The 24,963-nt window shown below is 41.1% G+C and overlaps 2 protein-coding genes across 3 annotated transcripts in view; both read right to left on the bottom strand.

The window, feature by feature from the left end:
- Positions 1 to 4,087: 4,087 nt before the first annotated feature.
- LOC130161311 (B-type lectin plumieribetin-like) lies at positions 4,088 to 4,920 on the bottom strand. The gene is made up of 3 exons (XM_056364526.1): positions 4,857 to 4,920; positions 4,578 to 4,671; positions 4,088 to 4,485 (listed from the first exon to the last, which is right to left on the bottom strand). Exons 2-3 carry the CDS (start codon positions 4,665 to 4,667, stop codon positions 4,225 to 4,227), a joined length of 351 nt encoding a protein of 116 aa, XP_056220501.1. The 5' UTR covers positions 4,668 to 4,671; positions 4,857 to 4,920; the 3' UTR covers positions 4,088 to 4,224.
- Positions 4,921 to 13,462: 8,542 nt separating this feature from the next.
- Positions 13,463 to 24,963, bottom strand: part of slc4a2b (solute carrier family 4 member 2b) — a 29,265-nt gene continuing 17,764 nt past the window's right edge. For both annotated transcript variants that reach the window (XM_056363970.1, XM_056363971.1), the window contains 17 exons: positions 23,867 to 24,003; positions 21,966 to 22,146; positions 21,725 to 21,860; positions 20,876 to 21,077; positions 20,671 to 20,779; positions 20,360 to 20,544; positions 19,962 to 20,178; positions 19,663 to 19,869; positions 19,338 to 19,486; positions 19,006 to 19,200; positions 18,328 to 18,540; positions 17,886 to 17,975; positions 17,586 to 17,752; positions 16,685 to 16,938; positions 16,402 to 16,571; positions 15,963 to 16,136; positions 13,463 to 15,797 (listed from right to left, as the gene is read on the bottom strand). In XM_056363970.1, coding sequence (XP_056219945.1) covers positions 15,717 to 15,797; positions 15,963 to 16,136; positions 16,402 to 16,571; positions 16,685 to 16,938; positions 17,586 to 17,752; positions 17,886 to 17,975; positions 18,328 to 18,540; positions 19,006 to 19,200; positions 19,338 to 19,486; positions 19,663 to 19,869; positions 19,962 to 20,178; positions 20,360 to 20,544; positions 20,671 to 20,779; positions 20,876 to 21,077; positions 21,725 to 21,860; positions 21,966 to 22,146; positions 23,867 to 24,003 — 2,867 coding nt within the window. In that variant the 3' untranslated portion in view covers positions 13,463 to 15,716. The remainder of the gene's footprint in view (positions 15,798 to 15,962; positions 16,137 to 16,401; positions 16,572 to 16,684; positions 16,939 to 17,585; positions 17,753 to 17,885; positions 17,976 to 18,327; positions 18,541 to 19,005; positions 19,201 to 19,337; positions 19,487 to 19,662; positions 19,870 to 19,961; positions 20,179 to 20,359; positions 20,545 to 20,670; positions 20,780 to 20,875; positions 21,078 to 21,724; positions 21,861 to 21,965; positions 22,147 to 23,866; positions 24,004 to 24,963) is intronic.

Raw genomic sequence — 24,963 nt, 5'->3', positions numbered from 1 at the left:
AGCGGACCTCCGCTTTGTGACTGGCCTGTCCAATTAAAGTCATACACATTTTGTCACAGGCCCATAGAATCATTTGTCCGTTTCTGTGGTCATTCTCCTTCACATTATTGTCAGTTTGTCCGTCTCTGTTGTCATTTTGTGTCTTTTTTTGTAGTCGTTTGATGGATTTTCCAACAGGAAATGTTAATTGTCACTTTACACGGAGGCCTGGTCTCAGGGCCCCTGGGCCTGTGCGCAGTAGACCCGCTCACTAATCTATGTGTGAGGCAAATAATCCAAGTACCTATCACCTTCTGGTCTTGTTTTTTTGTCTTGATATATCCAGGTCTCATGTTGGTTTGAATTTATATCTTTTGCTTAGGTTTCCTTCTTTTCTGTTTTGTGAATATTTGGACAGTTGGTGTGTTAGTGTGTGTTATGTGTTACAACATGAACCCAAGCTCAAACCAGCACGACCTGGATTCAGACGCACAACACTGCAACAGTCACTACCCTAAAACCAGAACCTAAACCAGAACAGGGCACCAGGAGGGTCTGGCTGTTTTATATGTTAATAAAAAGCAAAAGGGCCCTTTGTACTATAATAAGGAGGGCCTGTGGTCTAATGTGGCTCTGTTTGGAGGATCACTGGGGGCTTTTGTGGTGGAGAAAAAAAGCCTTTAATAGAGAAGTAGAAGCTTCAGAAAGAGAAATGGACCCATAATTACTGCATGAAATTATATTTCACAGACTTATTGTGTTCTTGGCCAGTAAAGCAGCAATAAAGTCAGTATGTTTTATAATAAAAAAAAATGCCCAAATTGTTCAGCAGAAGGCGCTATTGGCAAGCTACAATTAAAAACCTCCAGATTCATCGCCCACCATGAGAATCTGTTCAGCTTGGCAGCGAGCCACACTGAAGAAAAACCTTCAGTAGGTAAGTGCACAATTTGATAAAGAGAAGCAAGCAGGTAAATGTGTCACAGAACTTTATTATTCTGAGCAAACCTATACTACAGAGATATTTAAAAAAATGGCTGAGAATGAATTCCAAGGCCTGGAAAAATTTAGGCCTAAACACAGTGTTGTCTCTGTGCCAGTGAGATGGACACTAAACATGGAGAGGCTGTGCTCTGTTGACTGTGCATGTGTCTTAAATTGAAGTTAGACTTCAGTTTGTTATTATTTATGATCAAAACCATGTCTGCTTTAAAACATTTCCAGAAGACTGAAGAGTTATGCCCCCCGACAGTTTATTAAAACACTCAGACTGCCAATGACAGACAGACAAACCCTTCACCCAGTGGGAAGAATTACAGCTGACGACACTGATTTAAAGACGTATTTCTCTCCAAAACTAAAATCACTTCCCAGCCCGGAAAGAAGAAACCGTCCAACAGCACTGTAGCTCCACAGCCTGAAACCCTTTGAGCCCATTGGAGAGAGAATACGGTACTCAGTCTGCATTTCTATGTCTCAAGTAGAGGTTTTGATTTCTTCATGAGAACTGTTTTTTCAGTACGAACCTAGTTTGCCATCTAGTGGTTCTGGTTTAAAACACATCTTGAGCAAAAGCTGCAGGAGCATAATTTGCAGCATTAAAGTGTATTTACGTCATAGTATTTGCATTTAATGGCTTGTTCAATATTAAAAAGAAAAATTCCATTTGTCTTCTCTGCGACCGGTATCCTTTAACTTATCCTATATATCTCATAACTATCAGCCCCTCTGAGGAAATGGCATCAGATTTGCACTGGTACACTTCAGTTCAGCTGTAATCACAGATCTATATAGTAATCACAACCTTCCTCTATTTTTAGCACGCGGCACTCACGCAGAGCCTGTTAGTGTTCTGCCAATCCCACTCACTGTTAATGAGATTTTCTCTTGGCATGAGGAGCAGAGTGGAGCAGACAATGGTGCTGTCTAGACGTCTAGGGCACAAAATGGTTGTTTCAGAAATGGCAGCAGCAACGAGGGGAGGGACAGCGCCTCCATTATAATGACGACTAACATCAAAACAACTGCTGTGGGCTCCTGCTACAGCCGCAGCTTGGGCCCATAGTGTGAAACTCTGCTGTAGATATACCAGTATGTTTAGTCTTCTCTGGGCTTGGAGGAGTTTTTAAATTCTTTCTTTAATTAATCAAAGGCAAACACAATACAGATCATATTTGATTTGGACATTTTTGTCTTTTTATACTGGGAAGGACAAATTACCTTTCCCTTGATTCTAAGAGCATTTCAGTCAGAGAGGAAGATGAGGAGATGACGACAGAGAAAATGGTGAATGGTAAGAAATGCTAGGAGCAAGCACAAGCAGAGATTGATATTGTTTACGCAGCGGTGTTTGAATAACTTGTAAAACTAACACAATGTCCTTTATCTGAAAGCCTTTGTTTGGGCAAATACCTAAAAAACCTTTAGTATTTTTAATTCACCACAGGCCATAATTTCACAGATTCATATGCACATTTTGAACCCAGTGGGCTATCATCCATTGATGCTTTATTTGCAAGGTTGCAAATCATGCCTGAAGATACCTGACATTGCATATAAAGCAAAGGTGTTAGAATCTAGGTTGAAAGTCAACACTGACTCCTGGTCTAATCTGTTTCAACTGAACGGGATGGCAGGCGTGACTTTAGATTGTGTTCTGTCTGATATGGAAAACAATAAGACTGATGTTTGCATTTCAATCCAAAATCTTCAACTAGAGATTCACAATGAAGATCATTTAATGTTTTTACATGAGCAACTGTTTCAGGTAAACATAAGTCGATGTGTACAAGTTGAGGCACATGTGGGTACAGTGGGATTAGTGTGACATCTTGTGGTTGTTTGTTGCAGTTGCAATAATTTCCTTTCATTTCAACTGATCGATCCTCCTCGGCACCATATGTGGTGCCACAGGTCATTTGCAGTTCGTAGGATTTATAGACCTGGAATTACATCCTGGTTGTTTTATAATGTAGCACATACAAAAGTTTGGATAGCAAAAAAGTCCAGACTCTTTATATACACTACAGTATTAACCTTCATTCTCAAGTTGCTTAATTTCCACCAGTTTAATTATCATCAAGTTGCACTTTAATTTTGTAACAAATACATAATAAAACAGTTATTTTATAGTTTTCAGGCTGATTGATTCAAACCAGAACCAATCAAATAGCAAGAAACAACAAATATAGAACTCAAAGATCCTAAAATTACCTTATTATTTAAAATCTATTTGAAATCTCTTAACAGCTTGCTTGGCTCACCTGCCGAGAGATGAAGTTTGTGCATGTTCAGACAGATAATCTGATACTTCTAAATCCCCTATCTTTAAAAGCATTTACTTTTCTTGTGAAGCGGTGGATTCTTCATAATCAAACCGAGAAAAAGGCAACTGATGTACCTGTTTGCACAAGCTCATTGCCCATAATGAAGTTTTTGTATTTTCTCATGGTTTACATACACGCTGGTTCTACACCTGCCTATGTGCATGAATCTGAGGCTCCAGTGCTGCTGCACAGTCCTTACAAAAGAAAACTAAATTTGGTTTGCTTTTGGCCAGTTGTTTTTCTCGAGACAGACTTTGCTCTAAACCATGAATTGAACATTAAATCAAGCTATAGTGGTGCTTAAAAGCTTGTTGGAAAAGTGTGAAGGAAAAGTTTCGGGTTCTGCAATATGTTTATTGACGTGTTCATAGATCATGTTTAATTGCTGAATTAAACAATGGGAAAATGCTTTACATGCTGTGTTAAGTAGCTACATTGCACAAGCTAATAAAGTATTTCTACTCTGCATATCTGGCTTTTTGCAAAAATGCAAATGTGAAGCAGGCACAGAAAGCAAACTGCACACCATGAACTTAACGATGCCGTTGTTCAAATTTGGCTGTAATCATCATATATCATGTAATTTTGAATCTGAGTTCTTAAACCTTCATTACAAGATACATGTCGGCCCGGGACAGCTCAAAATGCACATGCAACGTACAGTGTGTGAAATAACTGTTGCTAAAGTCACATTTTGTGCCTTCGCAAGAGCTGAGAGGTGGAACATACTGAAGCTGAATAAAAGCCATGAGTCGGTTCAGTGCAAGGACAAGAAAAACACATTTCTTCATTGTGAAAAACTGCTTTTAATGGAAGTCAGGTTGGATGACAGGCAAGTTTATTCATAGAAAGCAGCCAAGCATGACTTTCACTTGCAGAGCGCTCAAATTCAAGAGCTTTGCGGTGTCACGATAAGCCATCATTTCTTGCCATTGGAATCATCAGAGCTCCAGATTTTCTCACATTCCTTGTACACCAGCAGTTTGCCGCCGTCGGTCAGTTGCAGGCGACACATGTTGGCGACGGATTTGGCCGTATCTGTGTTCCACCTGGGAGTGTCATGCATGTTGTACATGACCAGGTTGCAATCAGACTGCATGCACAGACGGACAGCGTCTGAGTTTGCAGTGTCTGAAGACCACACAGGCTTCCAGCCATAGATGACAAAGTTACCATCATCCTGCAGGCAGAAACAGACATTTAACTGCTATTTCCAAAACAGAATCAGGATTTTGATGAACTTTTGAAATGCAAAACGTCTGATTTACTCACCTGGAAGACAGCCTTCCACTCATTGTTGTTGGACAACAGGTAGTCTCCCCTGCGGAGCTCATCATTTTTGGACAAGTAATTCTTACTCATGATTCTGTAAAAAAAATAAAATTTGATGTGTCAGGCCAAAAGACATTTGGCATTTCCATCAAATTAGTAGTAATTTTCTAGATTTAACAACTATAAACAGATTTAACAGCATCCTGCAATGACACTCCATTAAACTACTCCCGTGCAGTAATGCATGAATCTGTCAGTAAAGAAGAGTAAAGTACTTACAGGCTTGAATGTCTCACGCCGGTTGGTCAGTGAACAGATGTGAAGGAGGTGAAATTCAGAGCTGGTCACATCCTTTATATATCAGCAGAACTGGGGTTGGAGGAGTGGCAGATGGATTCTGTTTATCGGAGGAAATGTGATAAGGCGTGTCAGATCTTTGGTTAGTTATCTGGAACTCTGGAGTAATGTCAAAAAAGGGTGAGGCTCAACAATTCAACATTTGTCTGCATCATTACATCTGCTGCCACTTAATTCTCAAACACATTGACAATATGTAGAAAGATACAAATCTATTGTAGATCCACGAAGGAAACTGAATGCTAAGGAATGTAATATTTATACATTTTTTGGTTGGTATACACCCACCAAGCACTTTATTAGGAACAGCCTCAATTCTTCATGGACTTAGAGATGTTGGAAACATTTCTCTAAGATTCTGGTCCATGTTGACGTGATTGCATCATCTCATTTCTATAGTTTTGTCAGCTGCACATTCACGTAGTCAACCTCCCATCCTACAACATCCCGAAGGTGTTCTTTTGGATTCAGATGTGGCGACTGTGGAGGCAATTTAAGTTCACTGAACTCATTGTCATGTTTTAAAACCAGTTTGAGACGACTTTTTCTTTGTGACATGTTTCATTACTATGCTGGAAGTAGCTGATAGAAGACAGTCAGTTGTAGCCATAAAGGGATTCACACGGTCCAATAGTCAGATAGGCTGTGGCTTTCAAACAACGGTTTAGCTTCATTAAAGAAGCGGCCCAGAAGTGTGCCAAGAAACCAGCGTTACACCACCACTATAACAAGCCTGGACTGTTGACACAAGGCAGGTTGGGTCCTAGATTCATCTTGTTGTCACCAAATACTGAGCCTGTTCCCGCTGCAGCCTGAGACTTCTGTTCTTGGCTGACAGGAGTGAAACCTGACCTGATCTTCTGCTCTTGTAGCTCATCTGCCTCAATGTTCGACATGATCATTCTGACATGCTTTTCTGCTCACCACAGTTGTAAAGAGTGAGTATGACCGCTCTCAGCAACAATTCTTTTCTGATGTTGTCTGCTGCCACATCGATTGGCTGATTGGTTCAATAAGCAGATGCAGCCGACAGGTGTTCCTAATAAAGTGCTTTGTGAGTGTACGGATAGATGAAACTGCAAATTCAGTCATCTGTCTTTCCAGTGTAGTAGTAGTGAAGTAAATTCTTTTTCTATTTTCACCATTCTCTGTGTCCAGTTGCAAAATACCCTGTTAACACATTGCACAACTAAATAAAGAGGCAAAACTAGACGAAGAACCAAGTTTCACCTTCCCCTTCAAGCAGTTACTTGGAAATCTAAAGTTTTCTCAACCTTGAACCCTTTTGTGTTGAAACCCCATTCCCAATTCTGAGCAACATTTCCTCCATGTACATCTGACTTCTGCAGAAAGAGGAAAAGTGGATATTATTGGAGTATTGGATGGTATTGGATTGCGTTTGTTTGTACAAGTGCTTCTAATAAAGTGGCCACAATGTGTACGCATTTAGTCAAGACCAGAATCTGACCGTTTTACCATGTACAAATTATAACGCAATAGAAATGTGTCATTTCAGTTAAAACAGAAACAATAAAATACAGTTTCTATGAAATGAAGCTAAAAAGCAACCCACAGCACTTTGGAGAGACAGACAACCAGACAACTCGGTACCCAGCAACACATTAGTAAAATTAGCCAACATACAACATTAAAGTGATATACACTAAAATAATTATAATCCAGTAATATATGTTATTTCATAATGAGCAATTCTGCTGTTGACTACCTTTATATTTGGTATGATAAGGATATCACTAACACTTTTCTACCTTTAATTATTATTATTATAATTATTCCATTAATTTTAATGCATGATGTTTACCTGCAATGGAGTATTTTGTGGTATTTTCACTGAAGTAAAAGATGTGATTTATTTTTCCACCCAGAATAAGTTTTTTCACACCTTTTTACCTTTTATGTACGTTTTACTTCTGTGTGATGTTTTGTACATTTCAGACGATTTAAGGTTTGTCAAAGCTTGACTGAGGAATCCGCTTTGAGTGAAAACGTCTCTGGTCTGTATCCGGGCTGCTGCTCGTCGAGACGCTCACATGATGTTGCATAAGGCGCCTCATACTGTCTGCAGCTGGTCTTATAGTGGAAAGTAACAAGGGGCTCAGATTTCCTGTGTCCAGCTGTCAAATTCTGACCTGAGCGATGTTTTAAATCAAAAGTGGGTGTCAGTTGTAGGAGTAGAGCTGAAGGCGTGATATTATTACTGCAATAACTGGGATCATAACCAACTTCATGGTTGCATGGACTGTCACATCGCCCACTTACCCCCTCGTCTGCACAAGACGTGGATAAATGCGAGTTACAGCTTTTCTTGACGATTACAAATGAACCTGTATTACAGTAAATGACATCAGCTTTTTCTTTTCTTTTTTTTTTTATTACAGTGTTGCTGTAGTACAGTGACTTTACAAGCAGAGACGACTCTAGTTTATCACAGCATTATTGTAGGAAAATATAACAAAACATTGCAAACAGACACTTTGATATGGAAGATTTCAGCATGTCAGACTCATTAGACTGTAGTCAAATAAGCAGGCAGCAGATTAATAGATTCTTGAGTGTTTTGTCAGATATACTGTGTTATGAAGCAGGTTATTATATGAAGCATGTTATTTTTAGTCTGAATAGTTTATTTAGCCAGTAGACACAGCCAAAAGTGTAGGAGCTCCACTGTTGTAACTCATTTTTCTGCAGTGCTCCGTCCTGGTTGTCCTCATTTCCTGAAACAGAAGCGTAAAAACACACATTTGTTTTTTTCCCCAAAACTTCGGTTTCTAACATTTAAGAACATACACGCAGAAAGGTGCAGTGTAGCGTGAGCTTGCATGATGAGTTTTTATTTATTTATTTATTTATTTATCATTTCAAAGATATGTCATCAGAGTAATTTAAAATATTCTATAACCACATAAAAATCACACATACAGGGCCTTTAAAACCACAGCAAACAGACAACATGAGAAGCGTTACCACTGTGAGCCTCGGTTTCTGGATACAGTGAATGTACGGCATGGGTCTGGCCTCTATCTGCCCTTGTAGTGTTTTGTAGCAAACCGCACAGTCCATCAGTGGCTGTGAAGGAATTATAAAAACACATTAAGAGCATGAGGATGCTGTTGATGTTTTCTTTTTTTTATAACTGTGAAATGAATGCTTCTCTTTTTTCTTTTTTTTTTTGACATTTGCTCACTCTGTCATTCCTGAAGGGGCATCTCTGAGGGTCGGAGTCTGTTGTTCTTTTGGGACATTTGGTGGGTTTCAGGAAAAAGTGGTGGTAAAGGTATTGCGCACCGAATCCAGCCTGCAAGAGAGCAGATATTCTTTTTAATATAAAATAAGGAAAGTCTGGGAAAATGATAAAAAACTATTTGTACTTACACAATAAAAAGAGGGATAAATAACAAAATAACAGATTAAAATAAATGTTAATGTACATCAAGCAATTAAGTCAATCAATAATACTTTATTCCTTAATTTCCAAGTAATTTTGTAACTATTTCCAGGAAATTTCTAAGAAAAGACCAAATAATCTGGTGCTAATTATAAATAAAATAGTATTCTCCCAATTAATTCCCTGAATTGACAATTAATTGCTGTTATGATCTTGAAAGTCTGACACGAAAAAGTGTAAAAGTTGTTTACAATCAAGCATACAATTTAAAATACATGCACGAGTAAAGTTTCCAATAATAAATGAACTATGAATGAATATTTATTTATTCATTTTTCCCCATAATTTGTAAATAATTATGACTCTTTCTAGAAAACTTCCTGTATATCCCGGAAATGACAGACCTGTAAAACAAAGCGCTACTGTACAATCTACATTCACACATCGATATGTCCCGTCAGTGATGGACAAGTGTCATTAGGATTCATCCTCTGAGGACGACGCACAGTGTGACAAGTTCCCCCCTTGGTCAAATAATGCAGCTGTCCATGTTATAAGCTGACTGGGTACCTACTTTTGTACTTGAAAGTAACATTTTTACTGTTGCAGGACATTATGCACAAGCTAACCATGGCTCTGCAGCTTCATCTAAGTCCTGGAGAAAAGAAAACATCTTCCAGAGGCTGTGTTACTGCAGTTAACGCAAACCATATGCGCCGTGTGTCATAGATCAGCAGAGCGTTCGCCAAATGATTCCAGTAAGAGTTCATCCTCCCTGTCTGATTTTGACTCTTGTCTACAACAGTGTCTAGTATATAAAATAGATATATATGAATAATTTAACTTCATAAATGCTGCCAAGTTGCACTGATAAGATCAGTCACTCAGATTGAACGATGGTGGAAATGTAATCTTTCTCTTTAATCAGCACATCCTCCCAAATGTTTCCCTTGAAGACACACCTCAGTGGTTTTGGCTTTGGACATCGGCTCATGTTTGTCTTCATTGCCTAATAGACATGTTGCAGCTGTTGTATATTTCAGTAGTGGCTTTTCTCTAAGTCAACAACTGATAGCTTTCAACATTAAAACCATAAACGCTGCCATTTCACGTTATCAGACCGTATCAGAGTGAGCGATGGTGGGAATGTGTTTTTTCCTCCAATTAAGACACACCTTATAACTCAGAACATGCTGACATTTAATGACATAGAGCGAGCTTGACCTGAAGCAGATGGGAAAACAAGTATGAACCAGAATATCCCCAGAGGCAGAGTGAGAGTGCCAAACTCTTAATGCGGAGAGTGACAAAGAAAGTGAAATCAACACCAGAACCATTTTCTTTTCATTTTTCTTTCTTTTTGAGATTATAAATTACCATTTAACTGTTTAGTTTTAATGAAATACATTCCTGAAGACCTTCAGAACTTATGACTTTTGCTGCGTCATCTCATGTCATTGTGTCAAGTAAAGCTGCTATGAATGTTTTCAATGATTAATGTCATAATGAAACAAATAAATCTAATACTGATGTTCTAATTCAAAGTTTTCACACACGTTTAATAAACAAATCTATCCGCCTTAATTCTTCAAGGCAGGAGCAATCAAATCCCAAATTTACCTCAATTTCTGACTTTTCCAGACTTTTGAAGAAGCGGAAATGGTGGTGCACCCCGGCATGGGAGTTTAGTTGCTCCATTGCCAAATCTACTCCCCACTTGTAGTTGTCAGGCAGGTCATTATAAGGATCCTGGGCCTCGGCAGAGTACAGCGCAGCTCCAGCACAAATCAGCAACAGCAACCCAGCAGCCATCTTTCTCCGAGTGTGTGTGAGAAGAGCAGCAGCGCACTCCCTCCTCTTCCTGAGGGATCAATGCTCACGTCCAAAACAAGTCCTATTATGGCTGCAGAAGAACCACGTGAAACTAAACACACTGACAGGCCCGTTGCTCAAAATGTTTACTTGTTATGCCCCGGTTCCCATAATACCCCGGGGGACACAGAATAAATCTTGTTTTAACAAAACACACAATCAAAGCTGCTTGCCAAAGGTAGAATTACTCATATCCTTAGATGTGACAACAATGGAAACTTGGATTAGTAATCCAACTGCTGGAAACAGGCTCAACATGCAGGGAAAAGCCTTTGGTCGCAAGACAAATATAAATGTCACCAATAATAAGTGGGTGAATGAACTCTCTTGTTGCATTAACAGGAAAGCAGCTCATTTATGGGAAACTGAGTTTTTCTTCGAATTCAGCCAATGGGTTGGTTTAATGAATCAGTTACTGAAATGAAACTGACAGTTTTTGTTACTGCTGACCCAAACAATCTGTTCCTTAACATCTTAACATCTGTTGATCCTTATGAGCCAGTGGTGTTGGTGGAAGAAGACACTTCTACTTAGGTAAAAGTGTAAATACTGAAGTGTAAAAATACAATAACCTTAATACATTCTTTTACTTGTTGCAGCGTGTTGAGGTGGAGCTTGTTTTACCAGTTCAGTAGATTAAACCTGTGGTTCCCAGACTAGGAATCGGGCCTCTCTAAGGGGTCAAAGGATAAATCTGAGGTGCTATTAAATGTTTAACGGGAGATGAAAGAAGAAGCAAACTTCTGTTATAGAAATTTATATTAATATTTGGGACTTATTTTGTGAAATATTCAATATTTTTTTTTTTTTGTATATTTTTTAGGGCTTTTGTGCCATTATTGGACAGGATAGTAGAGAGAGACAGGAAATGGGGAGGCAGAGAGAGGGGGAATGACATGCAGCAAAGGCCGACTCGAACCGGGGCCAACTGCAGCGAGGACTGTAGCCTCTACACATGGGGCGCCTGCTTAGACCACTACGCCACACCACCTTGAGATCATGCAAGTTGTATGAAGAAACACTACTTTTGCTGTTGTTGGAAGAGGGGAAAGATGAGGTCATTGCCTTAAATAATTTAGGAGGAAGTCAAGATGGACCATGGAGTGCTACCGCAAATGCCAATAGGGTTTTGCTTGCTTTCAAATACTCACTTCAGTCAAATTACATCAAAGTACCCAATTCATTCAACTGTCGATCGTTCACAAAATTAAACTTTATTATTATTTTGTGTGAACATGTCAACAGTCTAACAGATTAGCACAGAATAAACAACAAATGACCGAAGATGTGTTACACAAATCTCACTAAAATGTAATAAAAATGGCCACACTACGAAAAACAATATTAAAAACACTAATGAGCTTAGGTTCACACATAAACAAGAATGTAAGTAACTGATTCCGGCTACAACGAGTCAATTCAAAAAGAAAGTGTTCACTGAGACCCCATTGATGCCAGCAGAGTTGGAGCTCCGCTGCTGTAACCCATTCTGTTGCAGTGATTTATTCTTTCCACGTTCATCTCCTGTCATTCAGATGAAAAATGGGAGAAACATGTCAGAAATTCTTGCAGTGTGGTTTTGGTATTTATAATAGAAGAGACTGAAATCACATGAGACACAAGAAGAGACTGTAAGTAAAGCAAAAGAGGAACAGACTAACCTCTGTCAGGGCCGGTCTGTGGATACAGTGAATGTATGGTTTGGGCAGTTGTTCAATTTCTCCTCCAAACATTTTGTAACAGACTGCACAGTCAACCAGCGGCTGCATGAATGAACAAAAACAAAGCAGCAAGTTAGGACAGGGAGTCGCTCTCGCAGTCTCCATCTTTGAATTCAGTAACACAGCTCGAAATCAGACACAACTTACTCTGTCTGTTCTGAACTTGCACGCTGTGGAATCAACTGTTCCTTTTGGGCATTTGGTGGCTTTAAGGAGGAAGTGGTGGTAAATGTAGCTCACATCAAAGCCAGACTGAGGAGAAAGAGAGGGAGGGTTAGATCTGGGCAACTCACAAAAATTCCCCATGAGGGTCTTTTTCTGATGAAATCACCTCATTCTTTGATGATTAGAGCTTCTTCTGGGATCATTATTATTGCTAACCGTTAATCACAGGAAACCTCCCAAATTATGAGCTAACAGCAGATTGTAAACAATGATTCTGTAAAAACAGAAACAGACATACCTCGATGTCTGACTTGCTAACACTTCTGAAGAAGAGAAAATGGTGCTGGATTCCAGCATGAGAGTTGAGCTTCTCCAGAGCCAGATCCACTCCTTTCTTGTAAGTTTCAGGAAGTCTATTGTAAGCCTCCTGTGCATTAGAGGAAAAAAACAAAGCTCCGACGCTGAGCAGCAGCAGCAACAAAGCAGCCATCTTCACTCCAGTGTCTGTAACAATGGGGGTTGTGTGACAGTGCAACGAAACACCCACTCTGTGCTGTTTTCCAGGGCAGAACATCCAGCCCTCTTTTTACTGGGAGGAAACCATTTGGAGACAGAGAGTTACTTCTTTTGGTCTTGCCTCAGTGTTGATCCTCCAGTGTCAACATGAGAACTTCCACCTTCTACATATTTTTTCTTCCTGCTACAAGTTTTTAATTCTGTGCAGCTTAGATGGAAACCAGACTTATATCTGTGCTGCATTTGATAAAGGGAATTACAAAATGTTGTTGGATAGGCTGGAAAAATAGGTGGGACTAAGGAGACCATTCCTAAACTACTTTAATTTATTTATAGAATATACATTTTTTTGTCTCTATTGGAAAGTTCATCACTACACAATACAAGACTTTGTATGGGGCTCCACAGGGTTCAGTTCTTGGTCACGTTTTATTCCGTCTCTACATGCTTCAAACTTCAATTATCATGTCAACATCTACATTTTCCTACACTTTATGATTAAATACCCGCAAAACTATGGACATTCCCTTGTCTCAGCTGTATTTTAGATTTGCAAATTTTAGCATGCTAACATGCTAAATTAGGACGTATACACCTGCTAAATGTTAGAAAATTAGCATTGCCATTGTTAGCATATTGACGTTAGCATTTAGCTCAAAGCACCACTGTACAGCCTCACAGAGCAACTAGCATGTTCACTTTATTTTTTTTTACAGCCTTATAAAGTTTGTTTAAAGTACTTAAAAACTGCCTCGAGTATGAAACACGCTATATAAGTAATGCTTGCTGCCTTGCCATCTTTCAAGTTATTTTACATTGAGAACATTATAATAGAACAACAACCAGGATAAATAGAAAATAACTTTTATTTGTCATCAATATTTGAACCATTATTGTACAAGGGAACATCAGCAATAGCCTCTCAGACTTTGTATTGCTTCTGAAATGGATCAACATATCATATCAGCATTTCACGACTTTGACAAATATTTTGACGCACACAGAAAACCATCACTCCCATCCACAGGCACAATAAGCAGACATAAAACTTGACATTGTACTCCACTGTTTGACTCTCATAAATATCCCCTTCATTGTCATGGCCATGATGCAGCCAAATGTGTGTGTACATTAGAAAAAAATAGGTTCTGTGACATACTGTGACAAATCTTCAAAAAACAGCAACAATGCTTCATATTGCAACAGATAAATAAGGGAGAGATGTTCGTTTCGTGATTTATGAGCGTCTCAAAAGTGCAAACTATTACGACGTGTGTTGCCCTTACAAACACAACAGACACTTGGAGCTGATCACTTCATGGTCCCACAGGCACTTGATTTTGTGCAACTTTGTGACACCGAACAGGCACAAGATCACAGCAACAGTCAGGCTGAGATGGGGCAGTTCAGAGGGGAAGACAGTGTCTGAGATGCGAACTTGAGAGTAACAGAGGAACAAAAATTTAATTTGACAGAGTCAAAGCTTTTACCAATCCATGTCACACTGATACAACATGACATAAAAAATTACATATATATATATATATATATTTTAAAAGCCTTCATTCTCAGTAATGCATGAATATTGAGATTGTCTACACAGCTCGTGTGGAAATTTGGTCGACCAAGTTCACGAGTGTGAATGAAATGTTTACACAGATAGCTGATGACCAAAAAAAAAAAAAGAAAAAAAGAAGTTTTTTTAAATTACTAAGCAAAACTGTGATAAACCAAGGAATGTTATACTATGAAAAATGTGTTAATTAGGTTGAAACTTCTTCACAAACATTACAGTTAGGAGATTTGAGATGACTGAACTGCAGCTTATTGTTCTGACCATAAAACTATTTACATGAGACATGATTTGGCACAAAGAAACCAATAAATTACAGCGATTCCCAATAAAACCAACCACACCAAGTGAGACCTCAAAACAAACTCTACATCAGTACATTAGTGCCCTAAGCATGTGCGTGGAGACATTTAGAGTATATTTAATATGCCACCGTGTTGTCTTTCTTCTACAAAAATGTGTCATGATTAGAAACATGACATAATGGCATTAGTGTAATGAGAAATTGCTTTTCATATACTGTTTTTTTTTTTTTTTTTTTGGGGGGGTACATCTTCATCACAGTCCTACAAGATCTCCCTCTGCTGGTGATCTTAATTCACTACAAGCACAGAAGTTGACATAAAAGCCTAACTATTGTCTAAGCTGCTGCATTGGAGTACAAATAAATGAATGGTTAAAGAAGGAAAAGGCTAAAAATCAATCAAAGACAGATATTTAAGAAGCAAACTAAAGCAACACTGAGATTTAAGGGATTTAAGAGGACGCTAAGCAGATAAAATGATTTCATAAAATACAGTCATTGTTCAGATTTGGTGTCTTAAAAGTGCTACTAGCTTTAGGAGGCGGGTAAAGTGATCAGCTGTCTACATTAAGACAGAATGAGGAAAGAAAAACACCTCTCATACCTTTTAATTTCCTTCATAAGGCGCTTGGTGAGCTTAAAACATGGAAAAAGCGACAAACCAGAATAGCAAAAACTATACGCATGACAATATAAAGGAATGTATCCCATATATCCTCCACATATTCAATGTGAATCAGAGCAACCTTTCAGGGCTAAAAATGAATCAGTGTCGCAAATCTATCTACTGTTATCGCATTTAATTTTGAGTTTGAGATCACATCACATGATTTGGAATCTCTAGTCCCCTGAAATATATGTTTAAAAAGTATATTATGGGTGTACACACACTAACAACAGTTTGAGCTCCACAGTAGGATTTCATTGTTTGTTCCACAAAGTGCTGCTAACCATCAGAAAAGCCTCCTACAATATGATAAAAAGCTACTTAAATAGTGAAAAGTTTGACCCAAGTAACAAACAACCACAGCTCTGACGTAATGAACTGTTCATGTCTGGATGATGAAGAAGGCCGGTGGTGCACAGTGATGTGGCATCAAATTTCTGTGAGTGTTTTCAAGCTGGAGGGACTCTATCGCTGCATCCCAGATGTCAGTGGTTGTGAGTGACAGATTTTGGTGTCCACTAAGAGGACTGAAGTGGTAATGTGAGGGCTTGTCGTGGGTTACACAGGCATGTGCATCTCTGAATACTCATCGTGACACTCGCGCTCATCAAACTTTGGCTCTGCGTCGTCCGCATCCAGCTGGAAGGAGGCAGAGAGACATCACAGTTAAAAACAGATAAAAACATTGTATAAAGTGTATTGTACATAAATGTATTCACGACTTCTCCACTTTTGCATGCTGCTGCCTGGGTAGTGGTGCGGCGGTATAAAGTAGCATATTGCGCCCCCTTGTGGTTAACGTACACAAGCAATCTCTCTGACGGTGAAGATGCGGCTCAGCAGGAACATCTTGACAGGAATGGTGAGTAAGAGCACGAAGGGGAAAGCCAGAGACGCCTGTGTCGACATGACAGCCCACAGAACCGCCAGACACACCAGCTGGATGCAGGTGAACAGATGCATCCGCAGCGTACGGACCTGCAGGAAACAGAGATCCTTTATTAAAAATAACAAAACCAGCATGTAGGTGAGATATGAGAAACGGAGATATGAGAAATAAGTGATGCAAGGATGTAGCTCAATCATAATGAAAAAAATATTTAACCCTTTAATTACCCCTTTAAGTTATTTATCAAGAAAAATGTCCAACATTTACACGTTACAGGTTTTCTCGAATCTCTGGACTTGCTCTTTACTTGTATTTATTTTTACATACAGTATATAAATTCCTTGTGCGTCTCACCTTGCGTACATATGTGTGGTCAGGGTGATACTTTGGTGGCATAAGCAGCAGCATCATGCGCTCCGTCAGCTGGATGCCATTGAGAGACATCACACCCATGTAGAGGAAGATACCAAACAGCACAGCCAGGGGGATCTGACGCAACAGGTCACCTATTACAATGGACATGCCTGGAGGGAGGAGGGCACAGGGTCAACAACAAAATGAACATAGGATGCAGGAAAATGCACTTTCACAGGCGATAAAGAAAAGAGCAGTAATGTTTTCAGTGTCTGCCACTCACCAACCATGATGGCGACCAGGAGCCCAGTGACCCTCTGCTCCTTCACCTCCTGGATGCGAGGCTTGTCTCCGGGGGCGACGGCCTTGCTCATGACAGTGAGGGCGTTGACGTGGGTCACTGAGCGGACAGTCGCCGCGGCCATCCACGGCAGGCCGAACAGAGCCGAGCTGCCACCCAGCACCACGATCAGCAGCAGGTCCAGATGGAAACCAGAGCCCTTCACCAGCATCCGCTCCTTCTTACTCACTATCAGGCTGCAGGAAGTCACACGTACGTAAACAACAGGGTTTGGGCGAGTCAGCCAGAGGTGAGTTTGCCTTGATAACTAGATTTTCTTTTCTTATTTTATTTAGACTATATACAGATCGAGTATGTGAGCTCTTTTATATCAAAGCCCTCTTTAAAACCCTGTTTTCCATCAATATTGTGCACAATGCAAATCAGAAACACAAAATACTGCAGTGCAGAGTGATACAGACAAAAACAAATAGCACAATATTTATACTGCAACGGTAAAAATGTAATGATATTCTATTGATTACAGCCATTCACGCAGAGTCATTCATTTTTCTATACACAACAATAGTTCGGAAGTTGTGAATTTTATAGCAATTTATAATCAAAAATAATTTTTTTTGTGTAATAACTGTTTTAAAAAGATAATTACCGGTAGTCAAAATACAACAACAATTCTCTATAAAACTATTGTAAAACATCCTGGAATGAAACCTGTGGTAATATTAGGTTTGAGGTAAATCAGTCAGGTTTGGTGAACTCATGAATCAACACAAACCACATTGTGAATTTTAGGTTTGTGTCTCAATGCCTTTTTAAGATGTCACGACAACACACATCTCTGTATCAACGTGTTGTCCTGATGATACTCTGCAGGGTTACTCACGTGGTGATCTGTGTCTCCATGAAGATGAGGATGAAAACCAGAAGAGCGGGCAAACAGCAGCCAAACATCATCCAGATGGGGAAATTACCGTCCGAACCCAGAGGACTGATGATCCAGCCACGCTTGTCGGGACTCGTCACAGAGAAACCACTGGGAACACTCAGTTTCTAGACGGAGGACGAAGACAGGACTGAGTATGATGGGATAATGAATGTCTGTATTGTGAGTCTTTGGTATTACAGCAAACCTGAAGTCAAAGGTCGAGTATTTTACATAAAGATTCAGTCTTTTGAGTCTTACTTGTGTGTATGTGTCATCTATGCTGTAATCCATCAGGACCATGATGAGGATGGCAATTGGCACCCCAAAATCTCCAATCACCCTGCGAAACTAAACACGGAACAAGGAGGTATGAAACAGAAGGAAACAGTTAGCCAGACTCGAACAGCACCTCTAAAAAATATAAATAAATTAACATGTTTCACACTGTTTTTGTATCTCCCAAAATGTTGAACTAGTCATTTAAAGTTGTCCATGAAAACTAGTTAACTCAACACAAAACGCATAAAGCAGCTACTAAACAAACTTTGCAGTGCGACTGTTTCGTCAGCTTGAGGATTTTAGATCATATGTTATAATCGGTAATATGTATCCTTCATGTGATGATGGCGGGAGGATGAAATATAAAATATAGAGGTTAATTTTGCGGGGCTGATGTTTTAAAGTGATTTTAGCTCCTTACCCTTCCAGGGAAGAACGCACTGTTTTTGAACTTGCGCAGGTAGAAAGCGATGAAAAACGTTCCGGCCATGAGGACCAGAGAGAGCAGCGCCGTGTTGGGCTGGCCTTGGACCAGCGGCGTATTCTGGGTTTGATTGCTGTGCGTCCTGTTGAAGTGTTCCCCTACTGTGCTGTTGTCAAGGGAGCAGCGTTTCAGTGGGTGCTCCTTGAAAATCTGCCCGAGGACACAGAGGGTTCAAATGAATACACAATATTTTACTGGTGAATACACACACACACGTTTATGCCCATATAGAAACCTGCTGTGATTACTTTTTATGATTAATTGATAAGGATCATGATTATTATGCATCACATTTTTTAAAGTTGCACAACCACACTTTCTGGAAAATGAAATTAGCCCGTGGTCAAGCAGCCGTCAAGCCTGTGCCATACAACTCTAAAAATAGCACCATAAGCCTGGATAATAGTTTAACTCTCAATCCATTTAATTTTCAAGGCCAGTCAAACACAGAAGATTTCAGGTGCACTTGTTAGAAAAACATACTCATTTCAACCCCGACTTTTGAATACTGTCCAAAGATTAGTCTGTTCAGTTTAGCGTCAGGGATGTAATCCCCCAGCGTGCCAACAAAAAGTTTTTGTAATCAGGAGTTGTTATTTCAGGTCTCTGGTGTACCCTGCCAAGCTTGATGAAGGTCTCGCAGATGAAGATGAGGGAGATGAGGAAGGAGAAGATCTCCTGGGTGAAGCGGGAGACGAAGCGGACTAGAAAGCTGCCTTCGAAGGCCACGGTGACGATCACGATGATGATGAGCCAAAACCCGATCCAGACGCGACCAGTTAGATACTCTATTTCGTTCGCTTTGCAGAACTGTGAAAACACAGGAGCATTAAACGTTACTTATGAGCAGATGCCGCACAAACAGCAAGTATCTCAACTAGATTTTTCAACTTTAGGCTGTTGTTATTATGTGGAGACACTCGTTGATTTACTGTTCATCAACTTACACTGTAAAAGGCTTCCTCAAAAACTAGCAGGGGTCCGGAGAAGCCCACAACCAGCAGAGGCTGAGCTCCGAGCAAGCAGAAGATCACGCCCTGCACCGCTGTCGACACGATCAGCTCAGAGACACCAATCAGCCCTTCCGTCTTCTCACCTAGCAACAGACACACACACACAAGTCATCAACACCACAGTGAACACAAACAGGCTTTAGAGCTTCCTCAATAGACTGTTAATTGAACCACCATTACAAAAACATGAAGGGATTTGACACACGAGACTAAGTTTTACACAGTGGTTCAACTCTCTAGTTTCATACGTGCGACTCACCCAGCAGGCCTCCGAATGTAATGGCCGGAGACAGGGCAGCGAAGTAGATGAAGATAACAGCGGCCATGCACTGACTGTTCAGGGCGTCCTTGAAGTCGCTGATGTACTTCGGGTAACGTCGCCGCACGTCTCGTACCAGTCCTCCAAAGGGGCGTCCTGTGCGCTGTAAAGGGTCGTCTGACTTTTTGGAAGGTGTGAGGAGGGCCTCTGGGTGACAGGGAAAAGCAGATTATTAAATGAGTCATGTAACAAAAAAGTTGAAAAATTTCCTTTTGATAAAGCCACAAGGAGACACTTACCTTTTTCCTCAAGGCTTTTGGGTTCTTTGGCCATCAGTTTGACGCCCTGCTCCTCCCTCTTACGCAGCATCTCCCTCTGGAAGCGAGCGACAGAGCGCAGCAGCTCATCACCTCCCATCTCTGACGGCGGCAGCACGATGCTGCAGTCCAGGAAGCTGTTGATGGCGTTCAGCAGGTCCTGCCTGTCGTCCGCCAGGTAGGCTGCCTCGTGGAATTGCTGGAAGGAAATTCAGCCACAAATATAAGCAAAGTGTGGGAATCTACTCTATATTTATCTTATTCCTTTTTGTGCTTTAGATGTAATTAATAAAATCAATATGTTACTGTCATGATGTGATTTGGGTTTTGTATTCATATAATACATTTTAAAACCAAAAAACGAAAAAATCTTTCGCCACCTTGTCAGACATCAGCGTGGAGATGGAGCGTCCTATCTGGTGGTAGTCCATGCTGGTGGTGGGGGGTCCCAGCAGAACAAAGAGGAACCTGACGGGCACGGGGACCTCTAGGACAGACTCCAGCTCCACCGCCTCCTGCAGCCGCACAAACGCCATGGTGGGCTGCTCCAGGAAGTCCACGCTGCCTAGGAGACAGCGGCACATGATAGTCAGTGAAAGATGAAGGAACACAAGTGATTCAGGTGTGATTCAAGTAGTAGCTTGTCTTCAAACTAGGGTCTTTTATGGCTTTTAAGGCATTAGCAACTTACCCACAAGGACAACTGTGGCCTCTGCATTTTCAGGAATCTTCTCCAGCAGCTTCAGCTCATGTTTGGACTTGGACCGATGCATACCGGGCACCAAGTTCGGCTCCTTCTGCTGAAAACGGGCACAAACACAGAAAGTGAAATCAGGATGAAGACAGATACATGTATTTGTGATTTTTCAAAGAAAACACTCGAGCACTAGACTGACCTGTACTTCGTTCTTCTCCACGTCGATGCGCGTTTCCGTTTCTCCCACCGCGTGGACGGTGCCCATGAGCGGGTCGGTGACAGACGGCTCTGGCTGATGGGTGTGGTTGCCACTGTGGTGGTGTGTCATCAGACTGCCGAGGCTGGCAGCGGAGATGTTCCTGGGGAAGGGGCTACTGTGCTCTTTCTCATCGCTCGGGTGACTAGGGGAGGTAGGGAGAGGCAAAGAGAGGGTGAGCAGGAGGAAGAGAGGAAGTGACCAGGCATGAAGCCACCTAGTAGCAGGAAGTGCGCAGCAGCGAGAGAGTAGTAGAGATAGTTTAACAGCTGGTTATCCTCCTACTCGAGAAGCAAACATTTAATTGGCAATAATTAATAGTTTGAACTAGTATTAGTTTTGAAAGTCAAAGTGTGGCCCTGCGTCAACATGCACACTGTTGTTTTGCAAATTAATAATTATCTGAAAAAGTATGATTTTTACTCCCCACAGCACAAATTGACCTTTTAAAATTAGTAAATGTGACTTGTGACCTCTCATCACTCTCTGTTTTGGAACAAACACTTCTTCCTACAAACCCACAGTTACAACTGTTCACTGGTGAAGACATGACCATGACTTTTGTTCACCATAAAGTCCAGAAAACCCCAAATATACAGATTTCAATAATTGACAAACAAAGCAAACAAATCTTGAAAACATATGGCAATTTTTCAAAATTTTTTCTTGAAACATGGCGAAAATGATTGATCGATTAGCAATAGCAAAAAATAGGAGCAAATATTTTTCTGTCGACCGACTAATCAATCAATCGACTGATCGTCTCAACTCTAGACTGATTCCGCAGGTCACCTGTGTTTGAGCAGCAGAGCTCTCAGGACATTGGCTCTGTCCTCAGCTTTGATCTGGTCAGAGATGATCATCTGCTCCACCACCTGGTGGGCGATGCCAGGCAGGGTCTTCTGGTCCAGGTCCAGCAGCACCGCACCTGCGAACAGACACACACTGAGCTCAGGACTCTGTGAGCTGGATCACTGAGTTTTTGGCGTTAAAAATGATGTGTGCACACTTTAACTCGGCCTGTCTTTCTTACCGTGCGAGATGGTCTTTCTGAGCTCAAGCAAACTGCGGAAAGACAGAGAAGCCACGTGAGGTTTCCCCCAGCGGTCCGTCTCCTCCTCCACATCTTCCTCAAACTTGATCCAACGAGCCGTTTCCTTCCACTGCATCTCCTGGTTCTTGTCCATGGTCAGCTCGTTCAGCTCGACAAACACCTGGAGACGTCGCACAAGAACACACACAGGTGGAGGTGAGATATGGCAGAGAGCATCCACACTGTTCAAACCAAACATGCACGTTCAGCATCAGCCAAATATTCAAAGCAATTTGCATTTCGCCGGTTGAAACAATCAAACTTGGTTTAGCAGCATTGGCTTCAGTGGAGCATTTTGCAACATCAGAAAACAGACTCCATGCTTACCGGGATCCCAGCTGATTTATTCAAATTCACTCAACACAAAAGAGAGATGTTCTCCATGTTATTACTTAGATGTTCAACTTAGATAAAAACACATAAAAACAGGTGATGGCATCTTAAAAACCTCAGACTAAAAACACAGAAGAGAGACAATATTCTGCTGTGCACTTCTCAGCTCTCTCAGCATCAAGTATCTGTTAACAGGTTATTAATTGAACACCATGCAGGTCAGTCAAGTCCTGAGTGGAAAAAAAAAAAAAAACAGGCTGGAAAATCCCCTATTTTGCCATCATGTGCCATTATACACCTGCTGCATGCCTGTGAAATCACGCTCACACGAGTCAAACCTGACTCTGGCCGGTCACCCAGCCTCACCTTCTGGTACCGAGCCATTTGACCGGAGTCCATGTCCAGCATGATGCCTTCTGGCCGCGAGACAGAGCGGTACAGAACCACGGGTAACGACTGGAGGAGCGAGACGGTGCAGGAGAGGACTCAAACACTGATACAATCGACTGCGGCACAAAGGATGGGACCCTCACTTTTACACACATGCCCATAGGTAACTCTTCCTCATCACACACACCTGACAGGGACCTGTTGTTTACCTGGGCTGCTGGGGGCTCAAAGCGCTGTATGACAATGTGTGTGTGCGTGTGTGTGTGTGTGTGTGTGTGTTAATAAAACATAACTCTGCCTCTCTCAGGAGCTCCCGGTGTCTGGTTACCTAAGCTCCTCTCTCTCCTCTTTTTTCCTTTCCGCGTGTGAAAGGAAAGAACTCTTTCATTCATTTTTAATTGCCTTCTTCCCTCCCTGTCCCATCCACAAAAGAGACAGGGCTGCACTAACTTTGACAGAGGAAAAGAGGGGAGGCATTTCCCAGGATTTATGGTCATATTTAAGGCAATTAGACTGAATGTGAAGCAGAAAATAAAGATTACAAATATGGGACATTTTCCCACCGGGCTTCATCGGACTACAGTCAGTCATTTTACTGACCATATTAACAAGCTTTTGTCTTAGGGTATGATTCTCATTCTCAGATAAAGAAATCATACGCAATATCAGGAAACATCAGCAAGTTAGACTTTTTTTCTTCATCAGCTGATCAATCAGTAAATTAATCCTTAGGAAATGTGTCTGTTTCATGTCTTTGTAAATCGAATATTTTTGGATTTTGGATCGTTGGTTTAATGATACCACCCTTTGGCTCTGGAAAACTGCCACAAACTAACTCTTTATTATTATTTTTTGATATTTAATAGATCAAACAATTAATCACATCTTTGCAATTTTAGTTTGGAATTTTCACAGATTAACCCTTTAATGTGACTCTATCCCCGTGCTGTATGTCTATCAATAACCCAGTAAACCTCTTTAATGACGCTTTCTCAAGTATCGTTTTGCCAAAATGAATTGAAACACAGATTAATCTTAAAAAAGGGGCTAAATCCAACCAAGTTCTGCAGTAGCTGACATTAAGTAATTCATGTCTTGTCTGAGTGAGTAATGTTCACCTCATGTGGGGTTCGGTCCTGCTTGCGACTGCGAGTGGTCGGCTCTTTGTGGTCTTTACTAATGTGCACCACTTGTCCCTTGGTGCTCTTTCTGACCAGGTGTCTGCGCACGCCGGGAACATCTTCAAACCGATGACCTGGTGGAGCAAAGAGGAGACGAGTGTTGAAGAATACAGTTCAGAGGAGACAGCGGAGAAAGTATTTTTTACACTTCATGGCCATTTCAAAAAAACTTAAACTGCACAGAGGATTCAGTAAACATGACATCCAAGTCACACTGAATAAAAGTTCAAATGCTGCAGATAATTTACAGTTTACAGGTTGTTACAGTTTGCTTCTGCAGCCTTCAGCCCTGCGACGCGTTTCACCCTGGGGTCAAATCTCAGCCCATCAAGTCACAGAGGACCCGGCCACTTTGCTTTTGTTTCGCCGGTCCCACAGCAAAGAGTAGGGTTACTCATGCTGGCAGCACACCACACATTGAAAAGGATGTGGAGAGAGACACTGGATTGCAGTGTGAGTAGAAATGGTCCCATCAGGTGTTATAAATTCAAAGATCAATGGACCTGCTGGCACTATCATCATTAGAAGTGTAAGAGAAAGAAAGCGAGTAAGAAAAAAATCCCTTCATGAATACCATTGGTCTTACCTTTATCACCGCTTGTAAATCCTACGTAACAAACAGTGAAGCTTTTGAGAGTCCTCATCAATGTTTTCACTCATTATCGGAAAACCAAGGTGGTTCTGGTCGACAAAACAATGAATTTCAGCTGCTATCCCTCTTCATTCTAGCTTAACTTGCACAATCTCTTCAATTCTTGCTGAGCAGGTCCATTGCCAAGTCGCTCCATGATGTGTTCACTTGTGTGTGAGTGAAGTTTGGGGCAGATCCTGGAGTTAAATGGCGCCTGAGTGGCATGTGGAAGGAAGAGGAGGGTGCGTGGTGGGCGTTGGGTCAGTGCTGGCACGGCCATCTGACTACGTGACCCTCTTGCTGCTCAAACCGGAGTGTGTGACTTGTGCTAAAGTTTTGACAATTCGGAAAAAGTTGCAATTACTTGACCGGTGTCTGACCCTGCAGGGGCTGAAACTATCAG

Source organism: Seriola aureovittata, chromosome 20, assembly GCF_021018895.1.
Source record: "Seriola aureovittata isolate HTS-2021-v1 ecotype China chromosome 20, ASM2101889v1, whole genome shotgun sequence".
Lineage (NCBI taxonomy): Eukaryota > Metazoa > Chordata > Actinopteri > Carangiformes > Carangidae > Seriola > Seriola aureovittata.
The sequence above is the reverse complement of the archived record's forward strand: the minus strand, read 5'-3'. Positions and strand labels throughout refer to the sequence as shown.